Source organism: Hirsutella rhossiliensis (genome assembly GCF_020360975.1).
Source record: "Hirsutella rhossiliensis strain HR02 chromosome Unknown scaffold00004, whole genome shotgun sequence".
NCBI lineage: Eukaryota > Fungi > Ascomycota > Sordariomycetes > Hypocreales > Ophiocordycipitaceae > Hirsutella > Hirsutella rhossiliensis.
In genome coordinates, this window is record NW_025408670.1 from 1,979,222 (window position 1) to 1,999,678 (window position 20,457).

Sequence of the window (20,457 nt, forward strand, 5' to 3'; positions counted from 1 at the left end):
CGCACACGTGACCGTACGGGTCACGTGCCAACCATGGTTGGTCACACCACTAGATAGATACATTCCTACACAGGCAACTCTTCTTTTGCTGTGAGAAGCACAGCAACACCTTGAACAGGTCTAAAGGATAGTAGCGTTAAGGCCGTGAAGGAATGTGCCGTGAGGGCGTGTGTCATTATTGCCAAAAGTGGGTCCGACGTCTTGTTCTTAGCTGTAGATATCTGGGAAGAAGTGAAGGGTCTTCCTGATAGGAGCAATCATTTGATCATAGGTATAAGGAGTTAGGAACGTTGTACGTATCCTTCGACTCGAATTGTCAGACTATTGGTATCGATGAAGCGTTCCAGGGCTCGGTTTGGTGATGCTTTCGTCATTGCATCTGCTGGGTTGTCTGCGCCGTTGATCCAACGAATATCTGTTATCTCTCTCTTCTCGTATGACTGGCGAAGGGCCATGATATCAATCATCAATCGTTTTTCCTTCGTCGTACCGAGCTTGACTAGGCATTCGTAGAGAGTACGAATCCGTACAGACGATGAGAGGATAGGAGGAAGGTTGAGTCGTTCCGTAATTATCTTCATAGTCATCGCAAGGGAGATGCCTATGTCGAATCCGTTGGCCATACCGTAGATCTCTGATGCTAGGACGCTACGGGTAACACGTTTGCACTTTGTTGAACTCCAGTGTACGATGTTACCACTAATCTCGAACTGTTTTTCTTTGTGGTTTGTCTCGTTAACGAGGGTAATGACGAATCCTAGTTGGGAGGATAAGTCCTTGTTGTTTGCGAAAGAACCATCGGTGAAAACCATCAGCTTTGCAGTAGCTAGATCAATTGGTTTGTACGTGAGGCCACGTAGTTGGTGATCCATTTGCCATTGCAGTCGCTTGTTCAAAATTGCGTAATCTTTATCCTCAGGGTCTGTACTTGGGCGGCGACTGAAACATCGAAAGAAGCTTCCGGTTGAGCAATTGAAGCAATGTATGAGGCTCGCGCTCGTTCCTCAACGTAGCGCTGGTGACGATCAATTGCTTTAGGGTCAATGGTGGTCATTTTGCTGCTTGTCCCTTCTGTTGAAGTAAAGGGATCCTTTCTTAAGGGGTTATTATTCAGCAACGTCAGTCTTGCACCATTAAAGTCAACCGTTGTTCCGTATGTGATGTCAGTCTTGGGCTTGGAACGAAATTCTGCCTTTGTAGCTCTTCTTCTTCACGGGTAGAAAAGTTGTTCGTTCCAAGGATGAGGGTGTCATCAGTTTGCATTCCAACAATACCGAGCGTGTCAGGGCCAGTATTCGAAATCAGTAGGCAGGAGTCATAGGTGGAGTAGACATATCCAGCTTTTCGAGGTGATGCTGCTGATATGTGCGGAACCAATGGACTCCGGCTTCTGCGATACCGTACAGGGCTTAATAACACGAATAATTGTTCCGTTAGGTATTTGCCTTGTAGTTCCGTGGGCAAATACGTAAGAATGGTCCGGAAAGCTTGGTCTGGGATTGCGGGTATGCCTGAGTGATATCACGGAGGAGAGGTTATGCCGTAGTTTTGAAGAAGTCCGGGGCAATAGCGAGGATGAGTCTCTGGCTAACGCGTTGAATTGTCGGAGATTGCGTCAGGAGGGTGGTCTTCTCAAAGTCGTTATGTCCTTGAATAACAAGTCGAGACTTTTCGTAGGGCTTAGTGTTGATTCCTTTGACTTCACGAACCATTCGAGAGCGAAAGATTCTATAGTTTCCATGACTCATTTGATCGTATCGTTCAAATTGGAATACACCGCGGCCAACGAGGTCAGTAATCTCTTTGTTATCGGATTCTTCGAAGGGTCACCAGGAGAGGTGATTATGCCATCAGACCGTAGCTTGAGGAAAGAGCTTGCATCTTCCTCCTTTTGGGTCAAGCTCTGGTCTACGGCAGGCCATCATGATCAAATCCTTTGGCTTGTTCTTTGATCCTGGTGGGCGTCCTCTCTGCGGGGGCGGGGTTCGGGTCGGGCAGGCAGGTCCGTTAGGGTCTTAACGGGTCTTGAGCCGGTTGTTCATTAAGATCTGAACGAATGCCTGAGGGTCTGTGTCGTGTGTAGGGTCGGAAAGAGTGGTATCATCACGCAGATACGGTTGTACAAGGGTCGATCGAAAGACTTGGGGCCGTTGACTGTGTCAATGGTGATGTTATGGCTATCAATCGATGCAATCTTGAAGGGTCCTTGCCAACCGTCTTTCTCTCAAACGCGAACTTCACTTTGCAGCGGGAGGATAGCACTTCTGTCGTGCTCGGGCCGTTGCGTGCATGGAGGGCATCCTTAACTCGTCTTTCTGCCGAGAGTTGGCGGAGCATTTTCATCGCTTTCTGCATAGCTTCCGATCTTTTGAGGTGGAAGCGGAAGGGGCGAGTCTGTAGATACGCGAGGTATGCGCCGAAAACAAGCAACGTAGGCACAAGACCGTCAGGTCCTGCCGTATCATTGATTGCTTTAACAGCCATTTGAAGGACTGTTTCGGCGGAAGTGGTGTGGCCAATCTCAGCATGGAGGATGTTAAAGGCGCGTCGGAGGGTGCGTGATAGCGTTCAATCTTTCCATGGACCAATGCGTCTCAACAGGTACTTGAGAGCATTTGATTCCCATAATCTTTGCTTCGTTCCGGAATTCGAGAGAAGCAAAGTTAGTTCCTGCATCATGACGGAGGGTATCAGGAGGTCCAAGATACGTGTCGATCCAGAGGGTCCGGAGGGTCTCCCATGTATCTTTAGCTGACATTGACGGTAAAAATCTGGCTCCTTGGAAAGCAGTAGCTGAGTCCACAACGTGTAGAACAGGGCGTTGTGGTGTTCCTAGGTGCATCACATCAACGATGATTTCGTAGTTGAACTCTTGATCATCGTTAAGGGTGAACTTGAAGCGGCGTGGGGCTTGTGAGTGCATTTGACAGTGGTGACAGAACTTAGAGATAGTCTCTAATGTGTCTATCGAGACGTCACTGTGCCCGGCTTGCTTCAAGAGGTGATGGAGCCTAGGGACTGCTGGGTGTCCAAAGCGTCGGTGAAGTGTACGAATCTCTGTTTCCGTAAGAAACGAGATGGACTCTTCATCTTTCGTAAGGAAGAACCAGGATGTCCCCATTTGCGTACGACTGGAATGCTTGTAGGGCGATTAGTACAATGATTAGTACAATTGATGGTATCTGTGATGTTGTTGAAATAGATACCAAGCCGGTCCATATCAGCAAGGCAGAGCAAAAGGAGTTGGGGTTTGAAGGACGTGGAACGTGATCCTTCCGAGGGTGTGTTAAGGGCGACTGTGCCGAGGAGTGGATGGCGTCGCTGTTGCCGAATTTGATGGAGGCCTGGCCGGATGTGGAGCTGTCGAGAGCTACAGAAGGGTCTTCTCGTTGTAGGGCGATGTACTGAGAGTATCCTGCTGTGGAAAATGTTGCTGCACCTGTGTCGATCATGATACCTTGAATCTATCCCTTGAATAGCGATCTTCAATAATAAATTGCGAGGCTGGAACAACGGTTTGATCCGTCTGATAGACGTCTTCTCCTGTGATCAAATGATTGAATGCCTGTTGACAGAGCATTTGGCTTGCTTGCCATTGTTCCGGGTGATCGTTGGTGCTATTGTCATGTTCTTCCCATGTATCTTCAGTGTCATCAAAGCTGCTCATCTCATGACCTTCGTAGTCTAGAATATAGCCTCCGATGTCCGTGAGTTGTACACCTATGAAGTGACATTGAGTGATATGTTGGTCCTGGCCTTTGCCGTTCATCCGTAGAGTGTTTAGTTGACCAACAGCCTTCTTGTCCACAAACAAAACACTTCTTCGTCCAGTTTCGGTTACTGTAGCTATGATTGTAGTTACTACGGCTTTGAGGCCGGTAGTTTCCACGGTTGTAGCTTTGTCTGTATCCGCGGCTGGGTCGTTGACCTGAATATCCGTATCTACCTCGAGAGCGGTTGTTATTGTATCGACGGTCGAGGTAGTACTGATGGTGTGGATCGTTATGATCAAATGATCCAGCAAAGTCAAGGGAAATTGAGAAGTTGTTATGAGGGCAAGATGGGTTTCAACGGATGCACGAAGATCTGCAAGAAGGTGCTCGACGTTATCGGCGGGTTTGAAAAGAGCGTATTGGAGTTCGGGTACTCCACGGCATGCTTTCATAAGCGTTGTACGCAGTTGGAGGTCTCCTGCGTACTCCCTGCCAAGGGCTCGTTGGCAGAGCTGAAGCTTATCAAAGAGGATTTGAAGCACTTCGTGGGGGGTCTTCGAAGCATCTTGGGCACGGATGGAGTTAAAGGTTATTGTTGTCCAGTCAGTATGGTAGTGGACATGGTTGACTTCCGTGTCAAAGTGTTGTTTGAAGATATCATACGCTTGTCGGAACGTCGTAGCCCATGTGATCTTATCAAGATAGAATCTTTGGGCTCTTCCATCAAGGATCCGGGAAAAGGGCGTGAAATTGTGACGGTTTCACTTGGATATGAGAGCAGTTGCTTAAGAAGAGGCGGAGCTTATCATCAAGGAGATCGTACGGCTCTCCTGTGTAGTTCCGATCTTTGTTCCAGGTCTTCATAAACTTCTGCTGGATGTCGCTATCGACGATAGCGTTCGGGATGTTATCCGGGGGGAGTTTCATGTATTCTCCAAAGGTTGCAGGGCCGGATAAGTGTTCGGGGATGGGGTTGGTGACGGGTTGGACGAGATCGGGGTTCTGGAAGCGGTAGGAAGTCGGATGAATAGTAAGAGAGGTCGGAGCAGGTTTATCTTGGATAGTCGGAGCAGGAGTAGGTGCGTTAGGAGGGCTCGTTAGGGTCTTAATAGGTTGTGGTTCGTTAAGACCTTGATGAGGTGCTGCTAAGGGCGTAACTGATGGTGAAGGAGGTTGAGACGGATGGGGATTAGTGGAAGCATTTGATCCTAGTAATGCTGTCTGCCTCCTGAAGGCAGCAGTCCTCTCATCAAACACCATCTCCGTAAACTCCTGCTCTGGCCAGGTTTGTGGGTTCTCGATAGTTTGTAATATGAGAAATTGTGTTGCGAATTTCCCCTTTGTGAACCTGTGTAGATACCTCTTTCCTTAGTAGTTTCCTGAGGGCTCTCTTGTATTCATTCGGGCGCGGTCCCATGTGTCTTCGGTCCATTCTTCAAAATGCTGTTGGAAGTAACCAAGGAGGTCGTATCCTTGATCACTGCCAGATTGAACGATGAATATGAACTTTGCCACATATGTCGTTACTGCGATCTTGTCCTTTTCGTCGTGTGTGATATCGTTGTCCCAAAGGTCGATATTAATTTGTCGGAATGCGGATGCTTGGATGTCTAGTGCCTGCATCTGGTCGCATATTTCTTCGAGCTGGGCTTCTGGGGACATAGCTCGGGCGGTCGGGGCTATCGTGATCAAATGAATGAGACGATGTGGGGTTCGTATTGGTCTCTTCGTATACGAGTTGTCGCTAATAGGAGGTCGAGCGTCGCGTACTAAGTAGGTCGTTCGCGGCCAGACTGAACTGACGGGGATCTTGCTACTTAACGTCAAGGGTCGAACGTTCTTACTAGTTGTTTGCGATGTGGTCGCCTGTCGATTCCGGTGCTCACGGCTAGGCAAACTAGCGGGCGATCGTAATCAACAGTTGGAAGGACTCTCGCGCGGCTGGGCAAACCAGCGGGAGATTCCTTGTTCTTAGCACAAATAACCTTCTTCTGAGCGCTACTCAGGGCCACAGTAAAGTGACGCGGACTATAGCACCTTCGAAGGTTGAGGAATTTGTCTCTTCTACTTAGCTGTCTGTGACGGGCGTGGGCCGGTCACTGATCAGTGTGGGTAGGCACCTGCGGCAGCTGCTGCAATGAGACGGTACTAGGGTTAACCTGTGATGTTGTATTCGTCTTGTGTGGGTAGGCACCTGCGGCAGCTGCTGCAATGAGACGGTACTAGGGTTAACCTGTGATGTTGTATTCGTCTTGATTCTCTATCTAAGGAGGCAGAGGCCAGCGTGGAGAAAGGGGGCACGCTGCCCTCAGCCGCACACGTGACCGTACGGGTCACGTGCCAACCATGGTTGGTCACACCACTAGATAGATACATTCCTACAACTAGTATTATATAAAGGAGACTATATTATAGCTATCGCCGTAGTTAATACCTTTATAGCTCTATAATAAGAATAGTAACTATAAGGAGAATTTAAAGACGATTTATAAATACTACTTACTTATAAGTACTATAAGTATATTTTATAGATATTATACGTTTACTTAGATTATATAATATACTTCTAAATAAAGGTATAATATAACGCCTTCCTAGTTAGGTTTAAGGGATAAGTACTTTTAAAACCTTACTTAAGTATAAAACTAAACTACTAGAAAATCGATTAACGCTACCTAAATAACTAAGTTATATTATTAGAACCTAATTATAGTATACTACTTAAATACCGCGATAATTATAGTTTATTAATAAGATATCTTTTAGAAATATATAAAATCTATAAATACGCTAAAATAAGAGAATAGTATAACGCTATTTACTTTAAAGTATTTAAACTATAAATCTTTTAAAGACTTATATAACGAATTAAATATAATAAAGAAGATTATAATAAATATATATACCTAAACTATAGAGTTTATAAATATAAAAAAGTATAAGTATAGTATAAACGATATAACGGTATATTAAAAGATTATTAGTAATACGTATAAAGGCTATAAGCTATATTTAATTAAGGAAAAATCGATATAAAAGTACTACGTAAAAAATAAAAAGACGTTAAATAAAAACTTAACCTTTAATATAAAAATAAATAGAATTATAAAGTATAGTATATAATTAACTATAAAGTAGTATAATATAAATAATATAGCGCTAAGAAATAAGAAATCTTTAATTAGCTATAAGAAATTAGTTTCTTAAGCCTTAATATAATACTATGCGACGAAAATATAAAGAAATAATATTAATAATAAATTAAATAAGAATACCTAAATAAAATAAATAAGGACTAAGTAAAAAATAAGGTACGCTATCTATAAAAGGGCTATAGACTAGCACGATATAATAAGATCTAAGGACCCTATATATAGTAATAGTAAGCTATAGTAATTAAATAGTATTAGATATCTAAATCGCGGGATATTATATATATATACTTTTAAACTATAGCGCGATAGGTAATTACGTTTTACCTAAAGTTATTAATCGTTACTAACTTATATAGAGATATAAGAAAGATCTATATAAACTTATAAATATTAAAGGAGAAGCCTTTAACTATAATAATAAAATTATTAATATAGAGATTAATTACCTTAATATTAATATCTAGGGCTATAACGAATAAGTTAACTTTAATATTATAAATATTAAAGAATATAACCTTATATTAAGGCTTCTATAGCTATAGGAGAGTAACCTATTAATTAACTAGAAAACTAGCTAGCTATATTAGAAAAAGATATAAGTTTCTAAGACTAATAGATATAAAAGAAAGTAAAATTTTATAATAATTTAGCTACTAAATAAGATAAAAGGGATAACTATTTAAGTAAATTATTATAGGCTTTAGCGATATAAACGAAAATAGTAACTAAACTAATAGATATAATAAAATTAATTAATAAGACTTATATACTAATTAATATAGCTATATAACTTAGTATCTAATATAAATAAAATAAAGGATATAATATAAAGATTTAAAGAGTTATTACTACTCTAAGGAAAGACCTTAAATAAATTAATAAAGAGCTTAAGTTCAGAGAAACTAGCTCTTAAAAGAAAGAATAAAGCCTATAAGATAAAATAAAAAATATCCCTTAAGAATACTAGAAATATAATAAACTCTTTAAGGAAGAACTTAAGATAGGGTTACCTAAATATAGCTAATAAGACTATAAAATTTATCTTAAGGATAGAATAACGCCGATATTCTATAAAATCTATAACTTAAACGAAAAGCAACTATAAACGCTACGCGACTACCTTAACGAGAATCTATAAAAGGGATATATATAAATATTAATATCTAAAGTAGGCTACCTAGTTATATTTATTTTAAAGAAAAATAGTAAGCTATAACTAGTTATTAACTATAAACGCTTAAACGATATTATAATAAAGAACTAAATACTACTACTACTTATATTAAAACTATAAGATTAACTATATAGTAAAAAATAGTTTATAGCCCTTAATCTTAAAGGCGCCTATAACTTAATATATATAAAAAAGGGATATAAATAGATAATAGCCTTTAAAATAAAATTCGGACTATTTAAATATCTAGTAATATTATTTAGACTTATAAATATACTAGCTACCTTTTAATAAATAATTAATAATATCCTATATAAATACTTAGATATCTTTATAATAGTATACCTAGATAATATCTTAATTTTCTTAGATACCTTAAAAGAATATAAGGAATATATCTATAAGGTACTCCGCGTACTTTAAAATATAAAGTTACTAGTTAAACTAAAGAAAAGTAATTTCTATATATAAAAAGTAAACTTCCTTAGATATATAATCTTACTAAGAGAGATATAAATATAATAAGATAAGATTAACTTAGTTAAAAAATAGCTAACGCTAAAGAATATTAAGGATATATAAAGTTTCCTAGGATTTATAAATTACTACCGACGATTTATTAAAGATTTTAGAAAGATTATAGTATTACTATATAACTTAATAAAGAAGGAAAAAGAATTTATATAGGACGATAAAGCTAACGAAGCTTTTAAATATATTAAAACTATAATTATATAAGAACTAGTCTTAACTACCTTTAATCTAAAATAATAAATCGAACTCGAAACTAATATATTAGACTTTACTCTAAGAGTATAAATCGGATAAAAAGATAATAAAGGAAGACTATAACTAATTATATTTTACTTAAAAAAGCTATATAGCGTAGAACTTAATTACCCTATCTACGATAAAGAATTTCTTATAATTATTTAAGCTTTTAAGGAATTTTAATACTACTTTCTTAAAAGTAAATATAAAGTTAAGGTCTATATAGATTATAAGAATATCTTATACTTTATAATAATATAATAGTTAAATAAACAATAGATTTAATAAGCTAAATACTTATTAGAATTTAACTATAAAATAATTTATAGAAAAGGAATAGAAAATAGTTAAGCTAATACCCTTAGTCGATAAAGTAACTATAATATAAGGGTACCTATAGCGAAAGGATAGCTCTTAGAAATTAATAAAAATAGAAACTACTAATAACTATAGCTAAATATAATATTTAAGGTATAGCTTAACGACTTAATATATTAAAAGATCCTAAAATAGATAAAAGAATATAAAGCACTAAACGGATATAATATAGAATATTTAGAAGTTCTAATATATAAAAATAAAATCTAAATACTACTAAAATTATAAGATAAAGTTATATAAGATATATATAAATATCTAATATATAGATACTAAGGAATCTAAAGAATAATAAAACGGATTAAATAATAATATAACTTCTTATAGCTTAAAGAAGTAGTACGATAAGTTATTAAAGAATATAAACTTTACGTATAAAGTAAAGCTAAATAATATAAACTATATAGAGAATTATAACCGCTATTAGTACTAAAGAAACTATAGGATTTAATAGCTTTTAACTATATTATAAAGCTACTACTATTAAAAGAACCTATAACTAATATTAAGTATAATAGTATATTCGTTATTACCGATAGATTAATAAAGTATAGATACTTTTTACCGTATAAAAAAGTAAGTAATATAAAAGAGCTAGTATATATATTCCTATAAATAATTATTAGTAATTATAGACTATTAAATAAGATTATTTCTAATAAAGGAAGTATATTTATAGCTAAGTTTTAGTAAGCTCTTATAGTATAATTAAGGACGAAATATAAGCTTAGTATATAAATAGATAGATAAATAGAACGACTTAACTAAACGCTTAAATAATATTTATAATACTATATTAGTTATAAATAAAATGATTAAGTTAAATAGCTATTAATAGCGTAACTAGCTTATAATAGCTTAGTTATAGAAATAACTAAGCTCTTACTAGTATATACTAATTATAGATATAACCTAGAAGTATTTAAGGTTACCTAATAAGGACTATAAGCGGAACGAGTAATACTATAAGTAGATTAGCTATAAAAATTATATAAAGAAATATAATAAGAACTTTAATTTATTAAAGAACGAATATCTACTTACTATAATCGGAAAAGATTATAAGGACTAATCTTTTAAGAGAGAGATATAGTTTACCTTATATAACGAAATATTAAAATAAAATAACTAAGTAGTAAATTAGATTTTAAGAAACTTAGACTATTTAAAATTAAGAAGGTTATTTAGAAAGTTAACTATAAACTTTCGCTATTAATAATAATATAGATATACCTAATATTTTATATCTCGTTATTAAAACTAGTACTATAAAATATTAAACTATAAGATAAAATTAAAGTTAACGATAATTAAGAATATAAAGCTAAATAAATACTAGATATAAGAAAATAAGGTTAGTAATAAGAATACTATATTAAATAGAAAGAATATAGACTAAAAGAGAATACCTAAGAACTACTTAAGTACTTAACCTATTATAGCTCTTTACTTCGATAATTTTACTAGAAGGTTTAAGAGGGATTAAAGGACTAAGATCTATAAACTCCTTACTAATACTAAATAAGGACTAATTCGCTTTATTAAGAACGCCTAATAATTATAAGTTATTTACTACTTAATACTTATATATATTAAGTATAGGTAAAATACTATCCTTAGTATCTACTTCTTAGATACTATAACGAAATAACTTAGAACTCTTTTCCTTTATATAATTTTAAATCTTTTAAATATAAGCTAAACGATTAATAGCGATAAATATTTATAACTAAAGGTTTATAAGCTATACCTAAAGCTCTAATAAGGCTTCCCTAGCTTCCTCCTCTTTAAAATATAGCCTATACTACTCCGCTAATAATTTAATTACTAAAAGAAATATATTAGCTACTATATATAAAAAGAATTAAAAGATACTTATAAGAAGAGGCTACTAAAATACTATTATAATAAGGATAACTACTAGCGATATAATTATTATAGCGCGAAGAATTTTCGGCTATCTAATAATTTATCTTCTTTACCTTAAAGTATCGAGTATATAGTATATCGGTAGGATCTCCGCTTAAGTCGATATATTTAGTAAGAGTAGCGCGCTTAGAGGCTTTTCGGGAACGATTTTTTAGTATATAACTAGATATACTATTAGTAGTATATCCTAAAAAGATAAAGAAATAAGGAACGATATACTTACGTACGACGCGATAAGGGTATATTTATATATAGCGGCTAAGGTAGCTATAGTAGGTCTTATAGATAAGACTAAAAGGAGGGGAGATATTATATTACGACTACGGCTATTAAGCTACTAACGGTCTACCGCGTTAAGTACGTAATACGGTCTAATAGATAAATAGTTAGCACGACTATTTAATAGATATAGGATCGAGGGGATCGTAGAGATCTAAGTAATCTAGGATTAATAGGATTACTATACTCTATACGATCTAATATTAAGGATTATAGCTAGGACTATAATCTAAGGATAGTCTCTATAGGTATATATAGCTACCTACTTTTACTCCTTTAGATAGATAGCTCTCTAGCTTTTAATATAGATCTTTATTACGATTCTATCTCTAATTTTAATTACCTAGTTATAGTCTACGGTCTACGACCTCCGACTTATTACCAACGTAATATACTTATTATTGCTTAGACCACGCCCTATTATATCTACTAATATAAACCCCTCGATAGGTTTATCCCTTGGGAATAACACCGGTCGTCACACGCACCTAAGCCTACGCTTCTACCTACTCCGTAATAAATAGGAACGGCTAAGTAGCTTAAAAAGGAGTGACCTAGGGGCCCTAGGGCCCTTAGGGGGGGAAAACACCGCGCGGGAGGAACCAGACTAACCTTTCCTTTATCTTTGCCTTTATAGCTACCCTTTCCCTAATTAGTTATAAGCCCCCGGGCTCTATAGCTAGCTAGGACTGCTAATAGGGGCCTAGTCCCCTATTAGCCTCGCCATGGCCCTAGAGGCTACATGCGAGTAATGATATATAAAAAAAGATGCTGGTTTAGAGGTTGGCTGTTTTATGGCAAGAATCCACTCCGTGCTTTAATAGGCAATGGAGGCTCCAGCGACGTCATGGGCAGGTCCTGGGGAAAGCTGAGAAAGGTACTTCGCATCTGGCCCAGGACTCAGTGCTGCTCAAAGTAGCCTTACCCCGCCACTGAAGCTCCCCGCCATCATCAGCCAATCGGCCCACCGAGTCACTGACGAAGCTTCTTGCGACGACGACCATCATTCAACAGCACAGCAGACGGGCCAGCCATGTCTGCAAACACGCACCCCGATCCCCAGCCTGGGGCGCCGGCCTTTATCCCCCTCGAGGCGAACCCGCAGTTGATGACGACGCTCATCCACAAGCTCGGCGTGTCTGCCGCTCTCCAGATGCACGACGTCTACTCCCTGACAGATCCCGACCTTCTCGCCTTTATCCCCCGCCCCGCGCTGGCCCTGCTGCTCGTCTTCCCAGTCAGCGCCGTGTACGAGAGCCATCGGATGGCAGAGGACAGCCTGGTGGACGAGTACAGGGGCACGGGCGACCAGCAGCCCGTCTTGTGGTGGAAGCAGACGATTCGTAACGCCTGTGGCCTCATGGGCCTGCTGCATGCCGTGTCCAACGGTCCGGCAAGGAACTTTATCGGTATGGCCACTCTCAAGGTCGGAGAAACGCGATATGGCTGCGTGCCGGGCTTCTAACCAGATGGCCTCCTATCGATGCAGAACAAGGCTCGACGCTCGACCAACTGCTCAAGGAATCCATCCCCCTCGAGCCAAATGCCCGCTCCGCTCTGCTCGAGAAGACGCCAGCGCTGGCTGCAGCCCACAAGGAGGCTGCCTCGGGAGGCGACACGGTCGCCCCGGACGCCCAAGACGACGTGGACCTGCACTACGTGTGCTTCGCCAAGGGCGGCGACGGGGGCCTGTGGGAGCTCGACGGGCGACGCAAAGGCCCTATTAGGCGCGGCGACTTGAACGCCGACGAAGATGTCTTGAGCGCCAAAGCCCTGGCCATGGGCGTGCTGAAGTTTCTGGAGCGTGAAGGGGGCGATTTGCGGTTCAGCGCAGTGGCCTTGGCCGGAGCCCTGGACTAAGAGGCTGATAAGGCGAGCGACATTGCCGCTGGCGGCTTTATGAACGGCGGACCCTGGTGGGAAATGTGCTTGCAAAGCCAGAGGGACGCAGGGCGTGGGTCTTTACCGCTGATGCTGGTTTTCACTGCATATTTCTCTTCCTCCATATACCTAGGGAAATCATCAGGGACACTTGGGGTTGGCACGAGTCAAGGGCGCAATAGGCAGAGTCATTGTGGCACTTGAGCCAGTTGATATTGGGAACCCGTCGTTCTGTCTTATCTCCTCGCTCCGCTCTTCGTTCTTCCCTGGTTTTAGATGATGGCGTTCCGCTCGAAAGTCGTTTGTAGGCGGCGACAAGTGGTGGTACACAGTGCGGTGCCGGCGGCAGAACCAGGCTCTCTTCCTCCAGCGATGCCTCGGTCAAGGTATGGCGAGGAATTGAAAGAAGTCGTGTTCGGCTCCTTGCCCAGCCTCTTTACACAGCAGGGTTTTCCATGAGCTTCTTGAGTCGCTCTTCCCACTCCCTGTCCGGACCGTCAAGGTCCTTGGGCATCCTGGCCTCAAGGATCCTACAAAGGCAGGCCAAGGCCATCCAGAGGCTGTCCTCAGCATAGCCCAAGAGATGCATGGGCTTCTCGGTGAGCGTGACGGGTGAGCCCCTGCGAAGGTCGGAAAATTCCTTCAAGGCATCTGCCGCGTCCTGCATCTTCTTGTCGAGAAAGAGGCGGTCGCCGCGGTCCCCGTGTTTGGCGGGGCGCTTGATGCCGCGCATCTGGTCCACGGCGATGTTCATGTTTCTCACCCTGGCGCTCATGGATCGGTATCGGTCGGCCAGCTTATCCCACAGGTCGGTGGCCGACTCGGCCCTGTTCTCCAGGTACCAGGGCGGGAAGCCGAAGGGGACCCGCCTGTAGATGTAGGTGTTGCCGTCCTTGAGCAGCTTGGGGGCGCCGTCTTGGTTGGCGTTGTCGTCGGCGCTGGCGTCGGCGTCGTCGTTGGCGTTGACGGCGTCGTTGCCGTTTCTGTTGCCGCCTCTACCGGCCCTGGCGACAGGCTCTCTGCGATTGCGAGGAGGCATGCTGGTCGACAGTCGGTGACGAGGAGGGGGCGAAGAGGGCCGAAGAAAACTCTTGGTCGACGCGGTTTCGCAGCGGAGGAGGGTAGCAGCTCGCTCGGTGCTTTGCAAGAGGGGACGGGGGGGGTAGAGCAAGGCCATTTACCTCGGCGACGCAGTGCGTTTTATCGGTCTCGATTCCCTCGCTGGGCTTGCTGGCAGGTGTTGAAGGTTATCCATGTGGTTGGTGTTCGTTGTGTCTGCCTGGGTTGAGAAAATGGTTGCCGAGGGCACGCGCGCGCGAGAGGCGAAAGTGAATGGCCGGATGGGTGCCTTGAAATCCAGGGCTGGGCCTGTTCAGAGGCTCGCTGTGGGCGGCGGCCGCCGAGGAGCTGTCCAGGCGGCCGAGGAGCTGTTCAGGCTGCCGACTTCCATGCTGTTTGACCGCTATTTCGTTGTTTATGTTGTTGCCGCCTCGACGAATGCAGTTGAGGAAGTGTCGAGGTGCACATACACACAGGCGTGCATCTGTTTTCAAAGCATGTATATCTCTATATATAGTACATACATCTCTGTCCATACAACGCTCGACCATGGTTAACTCCCAAGAAGCCGTCATAGCTCGATAACATGCCCGTTTGCCAGCCCGTTACCGGACCCTCTTTCTCTCGGCCACAATCGCGGGACGGGTGAAAGGGCTCTTCAGCATCCTGGCCGCACACATGCTCGGATGGACGAGCACGAGGTGCAAAGAGCCCCTAATTCACTGGTGGTGCAGACTCGACTCTCTCCACTCGGGTGCCTGTGGCTCTTCCGACCCTGCCATGGTAGGTCAAGCACAGTCTGCACGGCTTATTTGGCTGTGACTCGAGATGCATCTGCTCAGCCTTCAATAAACCACGCTCATTATGAGCTCTTGTCTTCATCACTTCCATCCCCGAATTTCAAAGTCTGTTCCCGTCGCAAAAGCACCGCATCGCAGGGTGTTTCTGTAGCCCTAGCAGTCGTATCACCGCCCACTGCCTGGCCAGAACGAGGCGTCAGACCCATCATGACGACACCCAACTGATTCCTCGACGTTGAATTCCAAGCCAAGGCGTTCCCACAACGGTCCATCACGTGGACGCAACTCAATGCGAACAGGGAGCGCCGCATGTCTCGGAATCCCACCCCGCCAGAAGAGACATTGCCCATGCCAAGTCACCCCCCCCCCCTTCCCTTCCTCCCCTCGTGCTGTGGAAGAAAAAGGGGTCATCCCCCTTGCTCGAGCAGTGTGCCTTGCTCGAGGTGTGTGGGTGGGAGCATCTGCGGTCCCTTTTGCGGCTGAATGTCTGGATCGGAACGAGAAGCCCGTCACATTTCTCAGCCGTGAGGGGAAAAGGGGAGGCGAGTCTGCCACACCACAGGTCCATCAGACAGGTGACTTGCTCAGTAAGTGAAAGTCCGGTTTCCCTTTTTCACTTGGCATAACCTGCCGAGCAACGTCTCGAGGGGGGCGGGGCACATTTCTTCAAGTGGGTGCAAAGTCGCTGTAAATGGACGAGGTCAACGGGCGCCTCCCTGTCATCGGCGGAGTTGGCGTTTGCGACAGGCAGATCAGCCAAATATCAGAATGATCCGTGGCCTGTGAGTAATCGTATGCCGACGGGTGATTCTGTTTATCACGCGACTCTGCTCGTCTCTCGCCTGCACCTCGGGCATCAAGCGTTGGGTCCGGTATTGGGTCCGGTACACGTGAACGATGTGGGAACTGTCCTGTCAATGGATAAGGTAGCCGAGAATCAACTCGAGGCCAATCAGATGCCCCCAACTCACGGCTCACTCGGAAGCAACCGCAGATGGCTCTCCAGGATGCATCTTCCCCGCATAGAGCCTAAGCTCCCGGGAACCTAGATGGCCACGGACCTGTACTCTGTAAGCTCGCCCGCGATCCGATGGACGTCAATTTATGAAAGCAGTGTGAAGTTGACCTTGTAAGACAAGGGTAATCGACTGTAGAATCAAGCTCATCTTTCGTGTCTCCCAAGTGGGGAAAAAGGGACTTTGCTATAGGCAACATGATTTGCTCGGATCAAACCAACCGAGACTCCGAATAGCTTCGCATTTTAAACACAGTACGTAGCGCTGTCTTGGGCGTCGGCAGGGGGCCGGCTGCCCGTGACCCCAGGTGCACGCATCCAACTCGGTCCCAGGGCCAACATCCGTTCCAGTTCGCCTATTTGCTTTATTTATTGTTACTTATTGTCCCGGTCTCGACATTGGCAGGGCGCTAGGGAGGCCTTGGCCCGAAGCAGGGTATATAGACCCGTGTCCACGAGGCGCCGAAACTAGCCACTCTGCCGGCTCAAAACATGGCGGCACCAGAAGGATGAAACAGAAGCAACAAGTATCCTGTTGAATCGGCCGGTCTGTTGTCACCATGAGCACCATTCACGACGCCTATCCCGAGTACGTCAAGACGCGAGGCTTGGATGAGCTGCGCGCCAGCGAATACAGCTATCTCGACGAGCAGGGCCATGTCTACCTCGACTACACCGGTGCCGGACTGGCCGCCCACGCCCAGTACCGTGCCCATCAGGCCCGCTCCCTGGGCACCACGTACGGCAACCCGCACTCGCTGAGCCCTACCAGCCAGTCGTCGACGGACATGGTCGAGCTGGTGCGGACACGGGTGCTCTCGCACCTCAACGCCTCGCCGGAGGAGTACGCCTTCATCTTCACCGCCAACGCAACCGGGGCGATGCGGCTCGTGGGCGAATCCTATCCCTTCCGCAGAGGGTCGAGGCTGGTGCTGACCTCGGACAACCACAACTCGGTCAACGGACTGCGCATGTACGCGAAGCGAGCTCACGCGCGGACCACCTACATCCGCACCCGGGCCCCGGAGCTGCGCATCGACACCGCCACCGTGGCCGCCGCGCTGCCTCGCCGCCGAAGCCGCCGGTTCGGGTCGCCGCGGAGGAGCCTGTTTGCCTATCCCGCGCAGAGCAACTTTACCGGCGTCCGCCACCCCCTTTCCTGGGTCAGTCTGGCGCAGGAGCGCGGATACGATGTCCTGCTGGACGCCGCGGCCTATCTGCCCACCGGGATGCTCGACCTGTCCAGCGTCAAGCCCGAGTTTGTGGCCATCAGCTGGTACAAGCTGTTCGGCCTGCCGACGGGCGTCGGCTGCCTGGTCGCCCTTTCGCGTCTCAACCGTCCGTGGTTCTCGGGCGGCACAATTTCAGCGGCCAGCGTGGGCGTGCCCTGGCATGCCATGGCCGTAAACGAGGCGGCATTCGAGGACGGAACCCTCAACTTTCTGTCGATTCCCGACGTCAAGGTAGGCCTGGACTGGCTGTCGAGCATTGGCATAGACGTGATAGCGTCGAGGGTGCGATGTCTCACCGGCTGGTTTCTCGATTGTCTGCAGTCCCTCCAGCACAGCAACGGAATCTCCATGGCCACCGTCTACGGGCCGAACGACCTGGATCATCGAGGCGGAACCGTCTCGTTCAACCTTGTCGATGCCACTGGCAACTTGATAGACGAGCGACTCGTGGCCATGGAGGCGGCCGCGGCACGCTTTTCCATCCGCACCGGCTGCTTCTGCAATCCAGGCGCCGGCGAGGATGCCTTTGGCATAGACGCGAGGACCCTGAAGCCCCTGAAACAGGCTCGGACAAAGTCCATGGAGGAGTTTGTCCGACTTGTCAAACTACCGTCGGCAGGTGCCGTTCGAGTATCGTTTGGCGTCGCGTCAATCGTCGACGACGTGGATTTCTTCATTGCTTTTCTCAAGCAGACTTACCGCGATCGCGTCACGACAACCGTCGGCCTTCCTCTGCGGGACGGCTGCTGACCCCGGCCAAGAGGCCACTGCTTTACCAGACGTTTGGCCTTGCCCATGGCCGCCGCTCTCGGTCTCCCCAGAGTCGTGAAGTTGGCGGCGCGAGACAGACAGGGGCATGGGCGCGTGGGAATGAGACAGTTGGCCAATTGGACCGAGGTTGTAAGACCTGGCTTTCATCCATGGAGGCACTAGGGGGGTGGGTTCCTGATTCTTGGGGAATGGTGGGTGCCCAGGGGCGGGCGACCAGGTGGAATTTCTTTGTGTACAAGACATGGGACATTCTTTTGGGAATAGCGGTTTGGCCTTTGGTTGTGATGGGCACTTGGTTCAACAAAGACGAGGCAATAGTCGCAGAATCCAAGATTGTACGTCATCAAAGTCCACAGGGTACTCTGCTCGGCCCACATGGCTCTGCGGCAGCATTCGAGAGGGTCCCACGGACGGCCGGTTGATCCTGGCAGCAGCTCCAGAGAAAGCTATACTGTAGAGTGGACGGACCACTTTCCGATTCGGCACCGCAGATGGGGAGCCGTGCCCAAACCAAAGCCCCGAGGTCCCGGATCGCGGGGCATCTGCTCCGTGACGTGATGGGGTGTGTGGGTGTGTGTGCTTGTGCTCCACATGCAGTCCACATGCAGTCCACATGCGACAGAGCTGTGAGGTCACGGACGCGGCTATGACGTCGCTTCTGGCCCAAGGTCAAGGTATAAAGCGACGTCGGGTGTCGACTCGGCGCGGCAGAATAGCACTCATTCCTCAAGCCTGAACAGGTGTGACTCTCAGCCCAAACACAACACCATCATGCCTCGCAGCGGAGACGGATCCAGCCACAATGGCCCATTCGACGAGGCCGGCCACAGCGTTGCCCACGGTGTTGGTGATGCCGGCGTACGTCATTCTCGCCATGCTGTCGACGCCGTATGCTGACTGCCGCCGTGACTGCAGACAGACAAGGTCGCACGCGCCGACAAGACGGCGCCCATGCCCGAGCCCGAGAAGGGCCTTGCAGTCGAGGGCCTCGGCGCCAGCGGCGGCCAGAGCCAGGGCATCAAGCAGGGCCCCAACGCTGGCCAGGGAGGCAGCGGCTCGTCCAACTAGAGCAAGAAGAGGCATCAGGAAAGGCCGTGTATGATTATGGGATGGCACTATTGTAGAATTTAGTTGACGATGCAATGAATCCAACAACTTTCAACCCTTCAATCCCATGTCGCTCTCGTGTGAGGCGGGAGAAGACGAGCTAAAGCTGCTGTGCGAGCTGTCAAAACTGCAAGTACACACCCCATGGCAGCATGGCAGCTCCGACCTTGGGCGGTGGGGAACAAGGACAATCAGAAAGGCGAAAGCGGCACCTAGTCGATATAAACTCTAATCGTGGCCTGTTTCAGCATCCAAGAACAGAAGCTCAGGACATCGGTTCCTTAGCTCGCTCGGTCTGGTGGTCTAGTGGTATGATTCTCGCTTAGGGTCAACCCTATAGCTCCGCTTGCGAGAGGTCCCGGGTTCAATCCCCGGCCAGACCCTTTCTTTTGCCTGTGGGCGCTTTGCCGTCTTTTTGGCTCTCGAGGCTGTCTTCCGGGGAGTCGATAACATTGCACAGTGCCTGGTTGATGGAGAGGCGTGCTAATTACCGTTGTTCTCCGACGTGGTGACTTCTTCTGACTCCGACAATCATTGATCGTGGGAAATAGCTGCTTTGTATGTAATACAAAGAATGAATGACTGTTCTCGGCTATACTCTAGTCTGCTGCTGGCCTTTGCTGGTCTCTCCTCTCCCATCGATTAATGATTAATGCTAGGTGCCTGCGTGGTCGCCGTTAAGAGAGTAGGCGCGTAGTGGGTGAAGTCGGTGATACGACCCAAGCAGCCAATTTCAATTCCATATTCAACGGCGGGACTCGTCGCGAAACACACGTCATGGAATACGACGCTCCGAGTAAAACTTAGCTCATTACGTATCTATTGTCCAATCTGTTACCACATCATACATGTGCAATAATTCAAGTCGCCGGGGAGCGATAACCGCATCGCCCGCCGCCGCGTGAGCAACCCAGACGTGTTCGCGCTACCCTGCACTCGCCATACCTCCTTGCTGACCATGGCCCAAAAGCTGCTCTGGCAGAATGAGTACAGTACATGGAAGGGAGTAAATAAACAAGGGATTTTTGGCAGTCAACCGGCGCTCCTGTCAAAAGCTCCAGCCGCCTGCCGAGGTCTGATGCCTGCGCTAGACATTCTCTGCGGACGATATTCTAAAACAAATGTGAATCACACTCGAAAGTCGTACGATATTCTGAAACAAAGGGTGAATCAACACTTGGCTTTTAGCCCAA

General features: G+C 45.4%; 5 protein-coding genes and 1 non-coding gene across 6 annotated transcripts; 4 read left to right on the forward strand and 2 right to left on the reverse strand.

Annotated features, from left to right (window-relative positions):
• Nucleotides 1-5,081: 5,081 nt before the first annotated feature.
• Nucleotides 5,082-5,375, reverse strand: HRG_04394 (uncharacterized protein; the record flags this gene model as incomplete). The annotated part of the gene is made up of 1 exon (XM_044862865.1): nt 5,082-5,375. The coding sequence occupies one exon, from the start codon at nt 5,373-5,375 to the stop codon at nt 5,082-5,084; it is 294 nt and encodes a 97-aa protein (XP_044721479.1).
• Nucleotides 5,376-12,432: 7,057 nt separating this feature from the next.
• HRG_04395 (ubiquitin carboxyl-terminal hydrolase, family 1 domain-containing protein) lies at nt 12,433-13,259 on the forward strand (the record flags this gene model as incomplete). Its single annotated transcript, XM_044862866.1, has 2 exons — nt 12,433-12,808; nt 12,889-13,259. The coding sequence occupies 2 exons, from the start codon at nt 12,433-12,435 to the stop codon at nt 13,257-13,259; spliced, it is 747 nt and encodes a 248-aa protein (XP_044721480.1).
• Nucleotides 13,260-13,716: 457 nt separating this feature from the next.
• HRG_04396 (uncharacterized protein) lies at nt 13,717-14,319 on the reverse strand (the record flags this gene model as incomplete). The annotated part of the gene is made up of 1 exon (XM_044862867.1): nt 13,717-14,319. The coding sequence occupies one exon, from the start codon at nt 14,317-14,319 to the stop codon at nt 13,717-13,719; it is 603 nt and encodes a 200-aa protein (XP_044721481.1).
• A 2,395-nt stretch (nt 14,320-16,714) lies between these two features.
• On the forward strand, nt 16,715-18,136 carry HRG_04397 (aminotransferase class-V domain-containing protein; the record flags this gene model as incomplete). The annotated part of the gene is made up of 1 exon (XM_044862868.1): nt 16,715-18,136. The coding sequence occupies one exon, from the start codon at nt 16,715-16,717 to the stop codon at nt 18,134-18,136; it is 1,422 nt and encodes a 473-aa protein (XP_044721482.1).
• Nucleotides 18,137-18,928: 792 nt separating this feature from the next.
• On the forward strand, nt 18,929-19,225 carry HRG_04398 (uncharacterized protein; the record flags this gene model as incomplete). Its single annotated transcript, XM_044862869.1, has 2 exons — nt 18,929-19,015; nt 19,073-19,225. The coding sequence occupies 2 exons, from the start codon at nt 18,929-18,931 to the stop codon at nt 19,223-19,225; spliced, it is 240 nt and encodes a 79-aa protein (XP_044721483.1).
• Nucleotides 19,226-19,556: 331 nt separating this feature from the next.
• HRG_12078 lies at nt 19,557-19,647 on the forward strand. The gene has a single exon. It is a non-coding gene; the product is annotated as a tRNA-Pro (tRNA).
• The last annotated feature ends 810 nt before the right edge of the window (nt 19,648-20,457 follow it).